The 19718-nt window shown below is 40.2% G+C and overlaps 2 protein-coding genes across 5 annotated transcripts in view; one reads left to right on the forward strand and one right to left on the reverse strand.

The window, feature by feature from the left end:
* The first annotated feature begins 227 nt into the window (after positions 1-227).
* LOC102235587 (bile salt export pump-like) lies at positions 228-19405 on the forward strand. Of its 4 annotated transcripts, XM_014472135.2 has the most exons (29): positions 228-336; positions 407-509; positions 649-667; positions 2240-2269; positions 2357-2408; positions 2506-2813; positions 2956-3043; positions 4540-4673; positions 4754-4925; positions 6077-6201; positions 6290-6464; positions 6583-6696; positions 6794-6904; positions 7269-7394; positions 7783-7986; positions 8585-8755; positions 8840-9041; positions 10120-10192; positions 10579-10699; positions 10773-10946; positions 11811-11915; positions 12181-12342; positions 12713-12916; positions 13615-13856; positions 14942-15098; positions 15317-15514; positions 16138-16344; positions 16750-16896; positions 17363-19405. In XM_014472135.2, the coding sequence occupies exons 2-29, from the start codon at positions 431-433 to the stop codon at positions 17561-17563; spliced, it is 4101 nt and encodes a 1366-aa protein (XP_014327621.1). In that variant the 5' UTR covers positions 228-336; positions 407-430; the 3' UTR covers positions 17564-19405. The 4 variants fall into 4 exon arrangements, with proteins under 4 accessions (XP_014327621.1, XP_023185260.1, XP_023185259.1 ...); XM_023329492.1 differs by lacking the exons at positions 15317-15514; positions 16138-16344; positions 16750-16896; positions 17363-19405 and having other exon boundaries at positions 229-509; positions 13615-13912; positions 14942-15029; XM_023329491.1 differs by lacking the exons at positions 228-336; positions 407-509; positions 649-667; ... (1 more) ...; positions 2357-2408; positions 2506-2813 and having other exon boundaries at positions 2959-3043; positions 4559-4673.
* Positions 15000-19718, reverse strand: part of LOC102235332 (beta-1,3-galactosyltransferase 1-like) — a 138893-nt gene continuing 134174 nt past the window's right edge. Inside the window, exon 4 of the transcript XR_002752371.1 lies at positions 15000-15073. The gene's annotated coding sequence lies outside the window, so the exon portion shown is untranslated. The remainder of the gene's footprint in view (positions 15074-19718) is intronic.

The raw sequence follows: 19718 nt of genomic DNA on the forward strand, positions 1-19718 counted from the left end.
AGCTATTATTTCCCCGGACCTGCTGGCCACGTTTGGTAAATATACAGAATGAGTGCAGGGCTTCTGCAAGGGAACTGTTTGCTCTGCAAGTTCACCGGCCTTTTCAGTACAGGAACCGATAGGACACTTACCTTCAAACAAAGCAATCTGACCCTAAGGTCCAACCAAGCCCAAATAACACCACGTGACTCGGCTGCCAACGTGAAGAGGATGTCGAGCTGAACCCACCTGACAAACCGTCACAATTACAACCACCTTCCAAAGGAGCCGCACGTCATCCGATCGGACTGTGGAGTTTATACTTGCCTGGACTTTAAAATCGTGGAGAAGAGAGAGGTCAGATTTGGAACATACCTTGCTTGCATCTGTGAATTCATCCAAATCGGAGTTTGGGTTTCATCCTCAGACATCCGCGGCTGATTTTGTCACCATGCCGACGGGATCTGTAAGGCTCCACAGCATAAAAAAACTGGGACAGGAAAACCACAGCTATGAAGTTTCAGACGAAGGTAATGTACTATTTCCTATATAAATAATTTTTTTAATGACATCAACTATTGAACAAGTTGCAATGAATACGAAAAGAGTGGTTAGATAGAAACTAAACAGAATATTTATTACAATATCTGTTCTATGTTTGTGTTGCAGGACCAGCGGGCTCCTATATGTAAGTATAGCATTAAAATACTAAATACTAGAAACAAAGAACTGTCACACTTTCTCAACAATACATACAATATAGGTTCTTATCCATAAAATGACCATTTATCCACATCTTGACTCCTTGCACCCACAATTTTCATGTATATTATTAGGATTGTGCTTGACAAAACAACACAAAAATACATAACTGTAAAGTGGAAAAAATAAAGTTTTTAAGAAAACCAAATAAAATCTGAAATGTACCCCTTGCAGTCTGATAACCCTAAAAAAAATGTGGCAGCATCATGAAGTTGTTTCAGATTTGCCGCCATCCATGATGAGAATCTTACATTTCAATAAATAAATGATGGCATTTAAAACATCTCAAAACCGGAGCAATTTAGTCAAAGCCTATAGGCTCTTCACCATCTGAAAACATAAGGAATGACCTCAAGTGTGTGTTCAAATTTGTCGTGGCAGATCTGCCAAATTTCTTTTATCCAGAGTGAGTCTTCATGTTTGCAATCAAAAAGATAGCTACTACTTAATTTATATCTTGTACATTTTTGTTTACATGAACAAAACGATTAAAATCACTGTCTACCATCCGGGAAGTGAGGGTACAGAAGACTCACTTTGGATAATTTTTTTTTTTGCAGATCTGTCAGGAGAAATAATTAAATGTGTCTGAAGGGAAACAATGATATATTTTTAGAATTTTCACAAGATTTGGGCCACAATCTATGGGTCATAAGAGGTTAATATCATCCCTAAGGAAACATGTTATGCCAACTCAATCCCACTCCATAACCTCAGCTGATACTGTTGTCTGCTACCTAACAGCAACATTGATAATCTTTACGAAGAACACAAATATCATAGAAAAATCAACTTAAGGAAAGAATTAAACAGAAAGTTAATGGCTGGTTGTATATTTTTTTGAGCTGGTACAATGGCTCTATATTAATGAAAAAACAGAACTGGATGTTTAGACTGTATATTCATATATTATCTATTTAACTTTGAACACAGACTTTCCCCTAAAATGTTTTTAAAATGTACCTTTTTCCGGTCAGCCAGTATGGATTGATTTCAATGATCAAGCAGATAAATTATTAACACAACTTTGGTGTAAGATTGCTGACAGAAACCAAGCTCAAAGAACGAGATGATTTTAGATTTGTGATATGATGCTTCATCATTTGCACCATATTTTCCGTTGCTTTAACACATATGCAGTCACTGGAGGTTTGTGGCTGAGAGCACGGAGAATATGTCACACTCATGCTGTGGAGTAATCCTATGATTTCCTGTATTTTGATTGGTTTTGGGGTTGGTAGAAGAAGGGAGTCGCTCACGGCCCTATTCATGCAAGAACCCCCAGTGTCTCAAATTATGCTATTGTTGAAAAATCTCCTTTTTCAGAAGGCTAAGAGAGAACATATTTTCTTATTTCAGGGAGGCTTTAGCTGTTTGCAGAAAGTTCCAGAGAACAGAAGGGATTCTCTATACATTTTGTATTAAGTCCTCATTGTGCCATAATATAAAAGGGTTACCTGGGGGGCAGTAAGTCACTGTTCCGCTTTGTTCCATGCAGGTCGATGACTAATTCAAAGGACAAGGAGAAGTAAGTACTAAATGGCAGTAGATGTTATGAATTCCTAATTCCATTCGCTTTGTAAATAAAACAGTTGACCTCCCCCTTTCCAACCAGGGCTCAAGGAAACCAAGAGCAACCTGCCATTAGAGTCGGCTTCTTCCAGCTGGTAACAATCCTTCCGCTGTTGTTTTTTTTTTCCATTCTCTCTCATTGTGAAATTTCTCCCTGAAACACAAAGCGCGTTGTCGATGTTTGCCGCCCAGTTCCGCTTTTCCACTTGCAAGGACGTCGCGATGATGATAGTGGGCAGCTTTTGCGCCGTGCTGCACGGCTCGGCCCAGCCGCTCATGCTGCTGGTGTTCGGCCTGCTCACCGACACCTTCATCGAGTACGACATCGAGCTCAACGAGCTGAGAGACGACCGCAAGGAGTGCGTGAACAACACCATCCGGTGGAAGAGGAACTACACCGTAGTCCAAGACCCGACTCGGCCTCTGAACCAGTCGGATCTGGGCCTCATCATCAACTCCACGTTAGAGATGCTGGTTCCCCTCAGAAACATGTCATGTGGGTAAGTGGGCTGTAAAAATGCATGAGGTTGGCTCTTTGAACTGGGAATGCACTATGGAGATGTGGTTTAAAAAAAAAAAAAGCCAGATATGCATTTAGGTTTTTTTGTATGTTTTATTAACTGGCTGTGTGCTGATTTTCAGGATTCTGGACATCGAACATGAGATGACCATGTTTGCTTTCTATTATGTTGGGATTGGAGTATCTGTATTCTTGCTAGGATACTTTCAGGTTAGTCCTGACATGTCACATCATCACATTGCTTGCTTCACTTAATGCTAGAATTAAAGCCGAAGAAGCCATCTTGAAATTATTTGACCCAATCAATTGTGAAATCGTTGAAAGAAACTAGATGTAGAAATATACTAGGATTCCTCGATTAATAAACTAAATCACTAATTATAGATGTGATCATCATCATCGCCATTTTGTGAGTCCATGAACATTTTTAGCTCTATGTGGGTTGTTCATCAATCAATTTAATCAGATGAACTGGGTAGCCGGTTGCCAAAAGTCAAGCTTCCAGCTCCTCCCACTCTTCACTATTCAACTTTTAACCCTGCTTTTGACTCAAACTTAAATGCGCCACCTATTGGCAGCAGCTCTATAGCCTGCCCCTATTACCTTAAACGTAATTAATGCACTATGATTAACAATTAATATGAAAAGCTAAGTTAAATAAAAATAGAATCAAAACCATGATGAATAAGTCTAATATAATGTAATAGATCATATAGAAAATCCAAAATTTAGTTGTGAATGTCTGACATTTCGACTCACTTCGGGTTCACTTATTGGTAAGTTAATATTTTTTTAAAATTGAAGTATCTGGGGTAAAGTCAAGTGAAGTATAAACCGAACTGGGTATTTTATGTAAAATATTGATAATAATGATTTTGCACATTAGATAATAACAAAACTAAACCTTGGACTGCTGATCCACCTCAATAAAAGCTGAAGACAGACTTTGAAAATCAATTTTCCAAATTAGCTTCCCATTCTGCAACCAGAAGTGACTTCCTGTTTGTTATTATTTTGCCTATCAAAGAGAAAAATGAATATATTTTGCTTATTTGATGCTTTTACTGCATTACGCAAGACTGAACTTAGAATAGCTACGTTTCCATAAATGTCTTTAATGGAAATGTGTAATTTTGAAAAAAAAAAAAAAAAAAAACTTTAGTTCTTCTATAAAAGGTTTGGTGCTAGGATGAGGTGGCTGTATCAAAATTAGTTTATCTTGCAAAACTGCAATGGAAACACTTCTTTTTGCATCACATAAGTCACATGACCTACAACAGGATGTTGCCACTGGCGCAAACTACAAAGAAGACGACAGGAAGTAGCTGGAAGGTAATGGCACCGTATGGTTTTTTGAAGGCACCATGTGAACTTCACGCCTATTCATGTGAGATTTTCATTGCATTTCTTTTAATCAGAACATCACAGTTGCAAAAGTTTTTCGTCATTGGCAGAATATTGACAAAGTTTTGCGCTACATTCGTAAAATTCACAAGTCTGCCAAAAGTTTCAGGTTTTTATTTGAAAAATAAGTATTGGCATTCTGGCTCTTCAGCAATGCAGTATTACTACTTTGCTTAGCTGATCCTAATTGTGATATAATTAAAAAAATGCCTTTGTAAACAGATTCATGTAAAACAGGTGTAATTCCTCGCTACCTAACTCTGACCAAACGTAAGAGTGACCTCCTTCGAATCCACTGACAGATCTCTCTGTGGGTGACAGCCGCTGCCAAACAGATTCAGCTCATCAGAAAAATGTACTTCAGCAAAGTGATGAGGATGGAGATCGGCTGGTTTGACTGCACCTCTGTCGGGGAGCTCAACACTCGCATGTCAGAGTGAGTCGGGTCGGGTGGGTTGACACTCCGGGCTGCAGCCCAGGAGTCTGACTTACAGACGTTCGTGTCTGTCTCAACAGTGACATAAACAAGATCAACGACGCCATCGCCGACCAGGTCGCCATATTTGTCCAGCGCTTCACCACGTTTGTGTGCGGCTTCTCCATCGGGTTCGTGAAGGGATGGAAGCTGACGCTTGTCATTATCGCTGCCAGTCCATTGATTGGGGTTGGAGCGGGCCTCATGGCTCTGGTGAGAATACAACCGCTCTTCATTGTGTGTAAATTACCTTGACTTAATTAACTGGCACTTATCAAGACATTTCAACCTCACTTTAACTTGTAACAAGTAGAATCTTGACTTAATTTCTCACTAAAGATGGTTAAAAGTCAGTTTTTAAAAAGAAGCTGAAAAGCTTTTCTATTGTATCTGTTGTAGAAATCGTTCATTATGGTATATTTGATAATGTTATCATTTAATTTTTCATCTGTCATATGACTGAATTATTTCTATTGTGTGTTTTTAATGAGAAGTGATGTTTTTTATGTTTTGGATCTCTGATGATTTACATATATGGCAAGGCAAGGCAAGGCAAGTTTATTTATATAGCACTTTAAAACAGTACCACTGACCAAAGTGCTGTACAATCACAAGATTAAACAAATAAAAATCAAAATTAAAACACATAAAAACCAACAATGCAGTGACGTAAAACACTCTATATAACACATAAACATACCCAGATAAATACAGAAAAGCAGCATCTCAAACTGAATCAAAGGCCAACCGAAAAAGGTAAGTCTTAATATCATATAAACTTTGTTTATTATTGACTAAAACTAGAAGAAATATATACATTCTTTAATTTAATGAAATTTGTGCCCCGACATTAGTTAGAAATGACGGAGGAGTTTTAGATTTAGATGGACTATGTAACCCCCAAGTAACATGATGCAGAGAAGCTTAAAAATGGCTTCAGGCTTAATCTTATTATTGTGCTTAAGTTGTAAAAGACCAAACAAATAAATATCTAAGTGCTGTAACTTGGTTTGGAAATTAACTTATGAAAGTTTCTACAAGTCTCAAACCATTTCAGGTGACGACCTCTTGAAGCTCATCAAGAAAATGCAGAGTGTGAGCAAAGCAGTAATCACAGCAAAAGGTTGCTACTTTGAAGAAACTAGAATATAAGGGGTATTTTCAGTTGTTTTACACTTTTTTGTTTAGTGCATATTTCCACATGTGTTATTCATAGTTTTGATGCCTTCAGTGTGAATCTACAATGTCAATAGTCATGAAAATAAAGGAAACTCATTGAATGTGTGTCCAAACTTTTGGTCTGTACTGTATATGGAGTGAGTTTCAGCCCTCTTTAATCAACTTTGCATCTGTTTCTCATGCAGTTCGTGGCCAAGTTGACAGGGATGGAGCTGCAGGCCTACGCTAAGGCCGGCGCTGTGGCCGATGAAGTCCTCTCTTCCATCAGGACTGTCGCTGCTTTTGGAGGGGAGAAAAAGGAAGTGGACAGGTGCAGATTGTGCAAGGTTGCAAACTGAAGCGAGAAGCGTTGATTCTTTTCCGTGGAAATGAAGTCGAGCTTCTGTCTTTTTCTAAAGGTATGACAGGAACCTGGTCTCGGCGCAGCGATGGGGCATCAGGAAGGGGATGATCATGGGTTTTTTCACTGGGTACATGTGGCTGATCATCTTCCTGTGTTATGCACTCGCCTTCTGGTACGGCTCCACTCTGGTGATCGACACTGAGGAGTACACACCAGGAACGCTGCTGCAGGTACTTATGACTTAACACGCAATGCATGTCTTACAAGTCTTGTATAAGTCAGAGTTTTGTTAATACTGTCTGGAAATGTAGAAAAAAAGAGCCAGCAAAACCTTTTGTTTTCTTTCAGGTTTTTTTCGGGGTGCTGGTTGCAGCCATGAATTTGGGTCAGGCCTCCCCATGTTTGGAGTCGTTTGCAGCCGGCCGTGGAGCTGCTACTATAATATTTGAGACTATTGACAGAGTAGGAATGCCTCATGATTTACATTTTCCCACTGAAAATTCTGCTGTAAATAATTGCCTTATTAAACATTTTTCATTACCTTGATTTGTCGTCCCAGGAGCCAGAAATTGACTGCTTATCAGAGGCTGGATACAAGCTGGACCGTGTCAAAGGAGATATTGAATTCCACAATGTGACCTTCCACTATCCATCCAGACCGGAAGTTAAGGTAAAGTACTGCTTGAAATATATGAAAGCTTTATGAATTTTTTAGATTTTAAGCCCTAGAAGCACACAAGGAAGCTCCAACTGAACAATTAAAGTAAAATAAATAGAATATTTAGTTGTTTTTGCTTTGGAGAGAAGAAACTATTCATTTTTAAAATCCTAATTATGTTTAATAAGCTCTGATTATGCCATGTAAAAGAGGTCAGTTTTAAAGCGATACGGTATTTCAGAACTAGCTGCCCTGTTCATCCAACATTTTGTCCTCTTTATGTCTGTCTCCGTAATGCAAATATCCAATAACACCAACCCATTGAGATTAGATTTCTGCAGTCAGTATATTTCTTATTATGTCTGTCTGTGAGCAGATCCTGGACCAGCTCAGCGTGGCGGTGAAGTCAGGTGAGACCACCGCCTTCGTGGGGCCGAGCGGAGCGGGGAAGAGCACCGCCATCCAGCTCATTCAGCGCTTCTACGACCCTAAAGAAGGCATGGTAGGTGCAGGCCTTGGCGTGTCACACTCTTAATGAACTGGTTCCTCCATCATTCCTCCCATCACTTCTCCTGAGACCGAAGCTTTCCTCGACACACTCCTCCATCCTTTTTCAGCTCTCAAAAAATAACCATCTCCTGAGGGCGACAGAGGTACATGATAATCCGTTTCATTATTCAGTTAATGGTTCCTAACAGCCTCATTTTTCACTTTTTGAAAGAATTGCACACCCTCACAAACCCTCTCTTCCTCTTTTCCAGCCTATCAGAAAGGACATATTGCTTTTTGAAGGTTTTTGAAAAAACTGACAACTACCATTGTTGCTAAGAAAGAAAGAAGCGTGGCACATTGCTTTAATAGCATCATAAATCAAGTCCCCTTTGTCTTAGGTGACGCTGGACGGTCATGACATCAAAGGCCTGAACATCCAATGGTTGCGCTCTCTGATTGGGATAGTAGAGCAGGAGCCTGTACTGTTTGCCACCACCATCGCAGAGAACATACGCTACGGTCGACCTGGGGTCTCTATGGCGGACATCATCACTGCTGCAAAGGAGGCGAACGCGTACAACTTCATCATGGACCTCCCACAGGTTTGACACACAGAGAGAAAAAGGACAAGAAACATCCAGGTTAAGATTTCTTGTTTTTGTTGTTTTTCTATTTTTTTATTTTGCAACTTTATTGTTCCGGATCGTCAAACACAGTGTGGAAAAAGTACGAGCAAATAACTGGCTGTGCCACTCTTGCTAGCAGCAACTACTAAGTAGTGTTTGTGATAACTGGTAATGAGTCTTTCACATTGTTGTGGAGGAATCTTACCCACTCCTTCCAATTAATGACCTTAGTGGTCCCATTGGTGACTTTAACTTCTCTATTATTGCCTGTGATAGCCCCATTCAGTCACACTGGAGGGTTTTGCACTGTGAAGGGCCCCTTTAAGGTTGTACCTTGGCATCTTAATTGGATTTAACTTGAAACTTTGATTAAATCACATTCTCTTTTTTTTTAACTCCAGTGAATCCCCATTTTTCGCTTGGGTTAGGGCCTCCTGCCACCTGCGAGTAGCTGGAATCCAAGCAAAGAAAAAAAAAAAGCTAACTAAAAAAATTGTACAAGTTAAGAAATACTATTTAATAGCAAAGTGAATTTAAAAAGTACAATTTTATTTTATTTTCTTAAATCCTGCAGAAATTTGACACATTGGTGGGTGAGGGCGGGGGCCAGATGAGCGGAGGGCAGAAACAGAGGATAGCCATCGCTCGGGCTTTGGTCAGGAACCCTCGTATCTTACTGCTGGACATGGCGACTTCTGCTTTGGACAATGAGAGTGAAGCTATCGTTCAGGAAGCTCTGGATAAAGTATGTATGTCTTGTGCATGCATTCTGTTTCCAGGTAACCCAGTTACAGTCGTGAAATCTGAAATACTTTGGGTTTTCTTACAGGTGCGCATGGGACGCACCACCATCTCTATTGCTCACCGACTTTCCACCATAAAGAACGCAGACGTAATTGTTGGCTTCGAGCATGGCCGGGCGGTGGAGAGGGGAAAACATAATGAACTGCTGGAGAGGAAGGGGGTGTACTTCACTCTTGTCACCCTGCAGAGCCAGGGAGACAAGGCTTTGAATGAGAAGGCCCGGCAAAGTGAGTTTAGCATTTTAAATAAATCTGGCCACGTCAGCTGCCAAATATTGAGAAAGCTTCTCTTTCAAAGCCAGAACTTACTACAATAGTACAACATAAACACAATTTCTTTGCTTTCAAAAATATATTGACATTTTTCTAGTAACACAAACTGTTGCAGAGTTATGCAAATTTCCCTTGTGCAAATGAGTTGACTTTGACATGTTCTGTGTTAGCATGCTAACAGCCCCATTAGTGGCCTTAACAGCCCTACTAGTGAACTTGAGGGCCCAATTAATAACCTTAACGAACCCATCGGTAACCTTAATAACCACATTAATAACCTTAATGGACCCATTGGTAATATTATTTGCCCAATTAGTGACCTTACCTCGTCAAGTAATGACCCTGATGACCCCATTGATGACAGTAATGAAACTATAATTACCTTCAATGGACACATTAATGACCCTAAAGGACCAATTGGTCACCTTAACTATCCGATTAGTCAACTTGATGATACTATTAATGACCTTAAAAGGCCCTTTGGTAACCTTATTGCCCACAGTAATGACCTTCATGGACTAAATGGTGACATTAATTGCCCTATTAGTGACCTTAATGGCTTCATTAATGACCTTAACTGCTCCATTAGTGACATTGACAGCCCTGTTAGTGACTAACTGATCCACTGGAGGTAAGATTGTATAGCTTATGAGAAAAATTGAAGATTGTAATCAAAAATTGCTAAATTGTTCTGATTGCAAGTTTTAGCCCCACATGTCATGCTCAGCACCAAAGATGAATTTTTAATAATGGGCCAACTGTTTTTAAGACACAAAACAAGTCCAGTCTCTTTCCATTGAAGCTTTTAGGATTGTTACTTTAGTAAAGAGATACATTTTTTCAAAATCCAGTTCAAACAAGTTATTGTCCCTTTGACTTTTCTCTCCGTGTTCAGACACTGTCTACTGAACTCACCCACACAAATAGTAAATACTGTTTGTACTCTTCCTCTTAGTCTCAGTGTTTATAAAGGAATGGCTGATCAGAGAACTATGTTAAATGAATCACTTTCCTTTTTCCTGTCTTCTATTAGTGGCTGAGGGTTTAGAGCCGGAGCCAGAGAAGTTAAATCTATCCAGAGCAGGCAGCTATCGCGCCAGTTTAAGGTATTGTCTGAACACTTTCTACATTAATTGCTCTTTCACTCACTTCAGGTTCACATTCATTTACTCAGCTGTAAATGTGCATCTAAATAGGACTGCTCCAGCTGTCTTTTTACAGCTGAAATTGACTGTGCTACAGCAATCACCGTCACCATAATTTAGTTAATTACCTTTTATATTTCCTTCAACATTTAGAGCGTTTAGGTTACGCCGTCATCCAGAGCCTCTTAAATATCACGGCGAGAGGAGAGAGAGAGAGAGAGACTTAAAGGTTCCCGTTAATAAGTTCAATTACTCCAACAGTGCTGAGTGGTTACATTGTGCAAAAACACCTGAATATGTAAGCGTGCGATAAGTGAAGAACATCTGAGATAATTTGTTTTGAGCAGAGCTTCGATCCACCAGCGCTCCCGGTCCCAGCTTTCCAACCTGATCCCGGACTCCTCGGTTCCCATCACTGGAGACCTCGGCCCCGGAGCCTACTCTATGTCTCAAGAAGACAAATATAAGGTGCGTTGTGATGTCAATGTTTAGCCTGGCCGTCTGTAATCAACTAGCACAGCTAACCCGTGTGTACCTTCAGAAATCCACGCCAGAGGAGGAAGAAGAGGAGGAGCTGGTGGAACCTGCTCCAGTTGCCAGAATTTTAAAGTACAACGCTCCAGAGTGGCCCTACATGGTGTTTGGATCTCTGGGGGCTGCAGTCAATGGAGGCGTTAACCCAGTTTATTCGCTGCTGTTCAGTCAAATCCTGGCGGTATGATCTGAAAGAAAACCAGCAAAGTTGTTTTTCATCATGGAACATCTTTACAGTTCGTCTTGTTAAAATAACAGATTTCGGTGTGTTTTCTGGGGGACATTTTGTGTGAAAGACTAACACAAAGTAGTTGGAAATCTAAAAAGTGTGGTGTGCCTTTTATTTTTGCCCCTTTTCAAATGTCACCTAATTTGTAAACAGCTGATCAGAACACTAAAATTGTGCTTTGGGTGGCAGAAAACAAAAAGTATATCCACAGTTTAAAATGGTAGTGGCTGCATCATGCTGGTAGGTGGCGTACCACCTACCAGCATGATGGTAGGTGGTACGTACCTGCGTACCATCTACCTTCAAAAGGTAGCTGGTAGGTGGAGAAAATCAGAGTTGATAAGGTGAATGGAGCTAAATATAGGTTGAAACTTGGAGGAAAGTGTTTAGGTCGCTGAAGATCGGAGAGAGATGTGAGATTCAAGTTCCAACGTCCCTAAAGTTGAACTTAGAAGTAGATCAAAGCTTATTCATGTGTTGGAATGGACCAGTCAAAGTCCAACCTGATCTAGATTCAGCCATTTTGCAAAGAAGAAATAAACGGCAAAATCGAGACAATTTCTGAGGGCTAAATGAAAATGTACGCCACACTTTTTAGATTAATACAAGTAAAAAAAAAATTAAGTATATTATTTTCCTCTTTCGTCACTATTATGCACTACTTTGTGTTGAGCTCTAATAATAATAATAATATTATAAAATAAACACTAAAAAACGTGAAAACTTAAAAATATTTTTTCTAGACTGTTCACGTGTGGACACGAGAGTCCATATTGAATATTTCTTCTTCTTCATCTTTATGCTGTGTGTTTGCAGACCTTCTCTGTGACAGACCCCGACGCTCAGAGGAGAGAGATTAATGGAATCTGCGTGTTCTTTGTCATGGTTGGAGTCGTCTCCTTCTTCACCCAGATGCTGCAGGTAGAGCAGCAGTTAGCTCCGACAAGACTGATTGCTTCACTGTTTTTCTTCTGCCGCCTTCAAGGGAGCAAAAGAAGTCAGAACAGAACACTCTCACGTTGATAAATGAATGCATTTATCGAATAAATAAAGCTTCACCCCGTCTCCTTGGGAGGGGAATATCGAGTCCCAGGAGTCTATAAGTCAGAATAGAGACATTACATTGTGTTCACATGACGGTATTTTAGATTGAATAAAAACCGTTCCTGTCTGCGTGCGTCTGCAGGGTTACGCGTTTGCCAAGTCCGGAGAGCTGCTGACCCGCAGGTTGCGGCGAATTGGGTTTCAGGCCATGCTGGGCCAGGAAATCGGTTGGTTTGATGATCACAGGAACAGCCCCGGAGCTCTGACCACACGCCTGGCGACCGATGCCTCGCAAGTGCAAGGGGTGAGTTGGAGCCTCGAAAATAATAAGCAACATTTTAAATAATGACGCATTACAGCAACTGATTGTGGAATGTCACGTTTTGCTTATTTCTTAAACATTACTTCAGTCAAAACCACTTCAAATGCAACATTTTTATGTTTGTTTCATTACACTTTTGACTTAATGACTGCTTTAAATATGTTGGTTTTTTTCCAGCAAATACATATTTTCTTTTTATCTGTACATTCTATTTAACAATTAATCTTTTATAAAATTAGTTGACGGTTAATTCAGTAATCCATTCATCACAATTAATCTGGTTAATGATTTCAGCCCTAATGATTTATACAGTTTGAGTTTGTAATTCTAACCTTTCTGGATTCCTCTACAGGCCACAGGCTCCCAGATCGGCATGATCGTCAACTCCCTGACCAACATCGGCGTGGCCGTCATCATGTCCTTCTACTTCAGCTGGAAGCTCACTCTGCTCATCCTCTGCTTCCTGCCCTTCATCGCGCTCTCCGGTGGCTTCCAGGCCAAGATGCTCACAGGTTTCGCCAAGCAGGACAAGCAGGCCATGGAATCAGCCGGGCAGGTCAAAATAAAAAAATTTAAAAAATAAACAATAAATGACACAAAACACAGTTTTCCACATGTAATTGGAACCTATTTGTCAGAATAGTCTGAAAATGTCATCATTCAGATAGTAAATGACAAGTCAACAGTATCATCACAGCAACCTTAGTAACCTTAAAGGTGTCGGCTGACATCTGCTGTCTAACCCACAGACGGCTGATAAGAGAAGACTTGACAGCAATGTCTATTTTAAGCTCCATGTTGGAGTTTCTTCATAAAAAAAAAAGATTTCTCTCACTTGTGAGCAGAAAAAGTGTTTCCTCAGTTTGAGCCTGAGCCACCCAAGCTTAAAACTTGATGTGCTTGAAGGGCACAGAGTAAAAAAAAAAACAATACAGTAAGAGTAATAAAGTTCAAAAGAGTGTTCAAAAGTCAATTTACTCTGAACCTTCTTTGTGCCATGTTAATTATACCAATGCAGCGAACCCCACCCATCCAAGTAAAGTGGATTAGACGAAAATTTAATGATCCCTGTGGGAGGAAAATTGGCTTATTGCGTTCTCAATAGGAGAGGATACAGATAAGAGCTGAGCCACTGCCTTATCTAGATCTTACTCTCCCTCACATATTAAAAGAAACGCGAATTAGAAACGGCTTCTCCGCTCTGTGTCTTTTAATCTCTTGACTCTCCTCTTTTTTTTTTTTTTTTGTTGGCAGATTTCGGGCGAGGCCTTGAACAACATCCGCACCATCGCCGGCCTGGGGAAGGAGCAGAGCTTCGTGGAGACGTACGAGGCGCACTTGACCGCGCCGTATCAAGCGGCCTTGAAGAAGGCGAACGTCTACGGCGCTTGTTATGGCTTCGCGCAGTGCGTGGTCTTCTTGACGAATGCCGCGTCCTTCAGGTTCGGAGGCTACCTGGTGGAACAAGAAGGGCTCCATTTCAGCTTGGTGTTCAGGTGGGACTAGGACACTAAAGTGCCATCACCTCCAAATATCAGCAAGGTTTAATTTTGTAAGTAATACTGGAAGATGTTTTAAATATCCATAAAAATAAACTAAATGACCAAAACCACCAAATAAAATGGATTTAAAAAACACACAACCGAAACCATAAATAGAGCAGATTATGAAGTCTCTGTATCAGAATAGCATTTCAAAAAATATGAGTCAGAATGGAAATTGTTGAACTCCTTTTAATTTATCAAGCAATTTATTGATTTGTTTCGACAATTAAGAGTTGTTGCATTAGTAAACAACTCGTAGAAGGACATAGAAATGAAACACAAGTAATGAATGTTTTTTTTACAATTTTTTATGAATGTTTGTTTTGCAAACATTGCACTTTATATAAAACTTATGGACCCATACCAGGTGAATTGTATTGATATTTAAGGATTTTTATTGTCAATACTCAAGTATTTGAAAATAATTAAGTTGTTATATATACTTTTGGGAACAATGCAGAATTTTTGGCCAGGCAACATATTAAACCTTTATAAAGTAATGTTTCTCTAGTGAACAGGGGGCCAAAAGAGTTCTTGCAGGTGAATTAATATAAGGGTTTAGATTAAAGCTTACACATGTTAGAATGGCTTAGTCAAAGTCCAAATCTAAAATTAGCAAATGGACTTTAATGGATCACTTAAATTCTTAAGAATCTTAAATTATTTTTCCAAGGAAGGATAACTAATGTTTGGTTTCTAGCTGATATACCCCAGAAGGTGGGAGATTGCAAAGTATTAACTCAAGAGTGGCTGAATACAAATATATTCAACTTCCTACATTCACAATTATGAATGACATTGTGTTGATTAAATCCCTTTAAAAAGGTTGAAAATTATGATGAATGAACTCCTTTGGAAGGTGTTGAATTTATATGCTGTTATATTTTCAGTCACAAGCTATCAGAAAAATACTTGTCATGTTAGGAGTCTGAGTCACTGATAAAAAAAATAAAACAAAGATGACAGATCTATGAAAAATGTCATCCGAGATAAAACTTACTGGACAAGAGATCACAATATATCACTGTTTGTTTCAGGGTGATCTCAGCCATCGTCACCAGCGGCACCGCTTTAGGCAGAGCCTCGTCTTACACTCCCGATTACGCCAAGGCCAAGATCTCAGCGGCGCGCTTCTTCCAGCTGCTGGACCGCGTACCTCCAATCAGCGTCTACAGCAACAGGGGAGAAAAATGGGTACGGAGGCATGTTATTGTTCTGTGTTGCATCCTGCTACATTCCCCACTGAGACAGCAAAAGCTGGCAGACAAGATGCAAGTCTCATCATCTACAGATTGTTTTAGATCAAAGGAAAGAAGTGTGTGGGTTTGTTGGAAAGGAGGAGACAAAAAAAAGTCACTTTATAAAACATAATCTTTGGGCTCTGTTTTCACTTTCTGTCATGTTTTTTTTAGGATAACTTCCAAGGGAACCTTGACTTCATCGAGTGTAAGTTCACCTACCCCACCAGGCCCGACATTCAGGTCCTGAACGGCTTGAACGTCTCGGTGAAGCCTGGTCAGACGTTAGCCTTCGTGGGTAGCAGTGGCTGCGGGAAGAGCACCAGCGTCCAGCTGCTGGAGAGGTTCTACGATCCGGATAATGGGAAAGTGGTGAGGAAAACCAGTAACATCTGACTACTGACTGTCAACCAGTTTCATTGTGGGTCCGGTGCCTCCAAAGGTATTCATAGCCATGAAACCTTTCCATATTTCCTCACGTTTTAACCTTCCACCACTTTACTACTACAGCTATTGCTGACCTTTTTTAAATGCCACATTTTGAACTTTCAGACGGCTAAACGTTATGTATGATCACTCTAATGAGGCTCATCATAACTGGAAATAACTCTTGATGTTTCATATCAAGGAATAATTGCTAGACTTTCAGCGTGTGTGCTGATGGATGTGCTCCACATTACTTCAGTCCATCCAGTGAGAAATGCTGAGTGAATCCTCTTTAAAATGTGTAGTTCTTGTTTCAGTGGGCTGTCTTTGTGCCAGCTAGGAATCTCTGCCAAGAATCAAATGGTCTTAATTGCGACGGAAATGGTTTTGAAAGCATGTCACCATAATTGTCCGTCTGATATTCAAAGAGGACGGAATCACCTCTGCGTAGATAGGAGCAAAATTACAGTAGAGATAGTGCTATGATAGCTCGTTGTGTGGATTGTATTTCCAAACCGCGATCATTAGATCACTTTCTACTAATGGCAAAATGAATTTCCTTCCTGTAGCTGATTGACGGCCATGAATCAACCCGCGTCAACGTGCCCTTCCTTCGTTCCAAGATCGGCATCGTTTCTCAAGAGCCCGTTCTGTTCGACTGCAGCATTGCAGAGAACATCAAGTACGGCGACAACTTACGGGAAATTGGCATGAATGAAGTCATCTCGGCCGCCAACAAGGCCCAGCTTCATGACTTTGTGATGTCGCTCCCAGAGGTACTGTAGATTTTCAGTGTATGTGCTTTGGTGAATGATGGGGTTGAGGTAATGGGGTGATCAGGAAAGTGGTTAGCATTGAATGGTATTAGGAACTCATTGGGCAATAGCTGGGGGGTTCACCCTAGATAGGTTTGCCAGAAACATATCCAGAGTTACCTTCTTTGCAATGTGTAGAAAGAAGACCCAAGTCTTTCCATTAAGCACAGTGCTATACTGTACAATAAGATTCAATTCCTAGACACTAATGTTGTAAGAAAGCAACAAGTTCCTTAGGTAGCTAAGGAACTTGTGCTAAGCACAAGGCAGAATGAAGAAGAAAGGGTATATAAGTGAATTCCACTGTGGATTGTGTTAGCAACAGATACACTGATACAGAGTTCTTGTCCCCTCCTCATTCCATAGAAATACAACACCAACGTGGGCTCCCAGGGTTCTCAGCTGTCTCGTGGTCAGAAACAGCGCATCGCCATCGCCAGGGCGATCATACGCGACCCCAAGATCCTGCTGCTGGACGAGGCCACCTCGGCCTTGGACACGGAGAGCGAGAAGGTAGGGCTTCGGTAAACCGAGGGGCTCCGTTTTCTGCCAGCACGGCGCAGCTGGCTCAGTGTTCTCCGGGCACCGCAAGCAAAAAGGGCAGGCAGTTAATTATTATCATCGTTAACATCATCATCATTCATCATGTCTATTATTATCCCAAGCTGCTTACAGTACATCCCAACCCTCTGGTGGAGCCTCTCTAGCATGAATATTATCTGTGGGCCTCTGCAGCAGCTTTTCCATCTCAAAGAGTTGAACCATGCTGAGCAGCAGAGGGACTGCTCCACTGCAACATTCTAATGATAGTAATCAACACATGATTGTGAAATTGCTATAATTGTGATGGTTTTGTCTGCTTTGTGGGAGATTAGATGATGGCTCCTGCCTGTAGGCGTGTGTGTGTGTGTGTACACCGTTTCAACATACGTCAATGTATTTGTATTTACATGCGTGTCCGTTTTGATGGCAATTACAGACCGTGCAGGAAGCCCTGGACAAAGCCAGAGAGGGACGGACATGCATCGTCATCGCTCATCGCCTCTCCACCATTCAGAACTCGGACATCATCGCCGTCATGTCCAGGGGCTTCGTGATCGAGAAGGGGACGCACGACCAGCTCATGGCCCTGAACGGGGCCTACTACAAGCTGGTGACGACGGGGGCACCGATCAGTTAACTGATCACAGGCCCAGCAGGAAGTGCTCTCTTGGAGATAAGGACTGAAAGCATGCCTAGCTTGACATCGAGTAAACAAAAAGGGTGGAAAAGCCAATTGTTGCGGTATTTATTTTTATGATGGTATCTTGAGAAGAAGATGGGGATTTCAGAGAAGGGAAAACAAGAGATGTTGTGCTATTTGCTGCTCAGGTGTTTGTTTCTTACAGCTTTGCAATTGTACAAAATTGTACTGTTCTGAATTAGTTGCTGGCTGTAGTGCAGGAAATTACATTTCTACATTAGAACTTGGATTTAACTTGAATTTTGATTTACTCTTTGTCAACTCAGTGATTAATTTGTAATGGAAGAATATATTTGGTGTTGTTTTGATTTTTGCATTTTAGTGAGTCTGTGTATCCGTTCAAGCCATTTTTGTGTGAGGATTTTAATTTTTTTTTAACTTTTATTCCATAAACATAACTTGACAGATTTGTGATGGATGATAATGAAAGTTATTTGAAAGTGAGAAGATTTTAATTTCCTGTACGGCAAGTATAAAAAAAGAGCGGACTCATCATGTACATCACCTCTAGCTTTAGCTGTAAAATTAGCATCCACATTTCTGGAAGCTTCTGACTGTTAACCAGAATAGTTAAAATCAATGACATAAAACCAGCCTGCATTTATTTTTTTCACTTATGTATTTGTTTGATACTGAAATAAAGCTTTAACCTCTCATGAACCTAGAATCAATAATCGAATTTAATCAAGTGCCATTGTTAAATTCTTAATTGATTATGCTTCAAAGGTAACTAAACTGGTGGGTTTTTAGTCTAGATTTAAAGTCACTCTGTGTTTCAGGAGTTTTGCAGTTTTCTGGAAGTTTGTTCCAGAGTTGTGGTGCATACATGCCAAATGCTGCTTCTCCTCATTTGGTTCTGGTTCTGGTTCAGGGGATGCAGAGCAGAACCAGAACCAGAAGACCTGAGAGGTCTGGAAGGTTGATACAACAACAGCAGATCTTTAATGTATTGTGGTGCCAAGCAGTTCAGTCATTTATAAAGTAGCAACAGTATTTTAAAGTCTATTCCCTGAGCTACAGGGAGCCAGTGGAGGGACTTTAGAACTGGAGTAAAATGGTTTAGCAGTTAGCAAATGTACTAGCAAACTTCTAACGCATTTTTTATCATAATGGACACTAGGCAATGTGGTTTTACAATTCCATTAACTCTTTAGCTAACAGTGCTAAAACGGTTAGCTTAAATAGGTCTGTTTAAATTGTGATGTACTTTTAAGCTTTTTGAATTTAAAAATGTAAACCACACATCCAAACTTGAGGGTTATAGTAGCTGTAGTCTAATTCACTGGGGGTATTTGTCCAATAATAGTGTGAAAACAAAGCTGTGGTGATAGCAAAAAAGCTAATCTACAATTCAGGGGTTTTTTGTTTTTATTTACCTTTTTTGGTTCTAAAATTCACACACATTTGGTAACCTGTTCAATAATTTTACAAGGTATGATGCTGTTCTTGTTCCAATTGTTTGTCAACTGTGAGCTATTCCCCCAAAATCAGCTTTTTATTTGCTAATGGGGTGTGGAGTTTTGAGAATATCACTATCGAGTTTTTTACATAACTTATTGCTTACCTTTTAAAAGGCTGAAGAAGTTATTATTTTTGTATTAAGGCTTATTAATCTTTTTTTTTAAACACACAACTGTTTTTCTCTACATCACTGTTGTTACTTTTACCAGAACAGTCAGTTCTTGTTACGATGTTGTCATGTTACGCTGTATTTTGCTCATTATCACACTCAGTGACCAGGCTATTGGCGACATCAACAATAAACAGGTGACAAATAAACAACTCATTATTGCTGCTATCTTTAGACTCTAATAGGCTGGGTGGAAATATTGGATTTTTCAGGAATTTATAAGTGATGCTCCAGCTGATATTTCCCACTTGGAACTTTGAGAATTCTCTAGAAATGTGGCTCTCATGGTGGCAGGATGTTGGAGTAGCTCTGTTACGTCCGATTTGTTTTTTCCTGTAGATTTTCGTTCTTTTTTTTTCCTTTGCACATTTGAATAATTATTCAGTCTGATTTTGGATGCTGTGCATCTGGCAGGATTTTTTTTCTCATGCTTTTGTTTTCACCTTTGGACAATTAACATGA

This window comes from Xiphophorus maculatus, chromosome 24, assembly GCF_002775205.1.
Source record: "Xiphophorus maculatus strain JP 163 A chromosome 24, X_maculatus-5.0-male, whole genome shotgun sequence".
Lineage (NCBI taxonomy): Eukaryota > Metazoa > Chordata > Actinopteri > Cyprinodontiformes > Poeciliidae > Xiphophorus > Xiphophorus maculatus.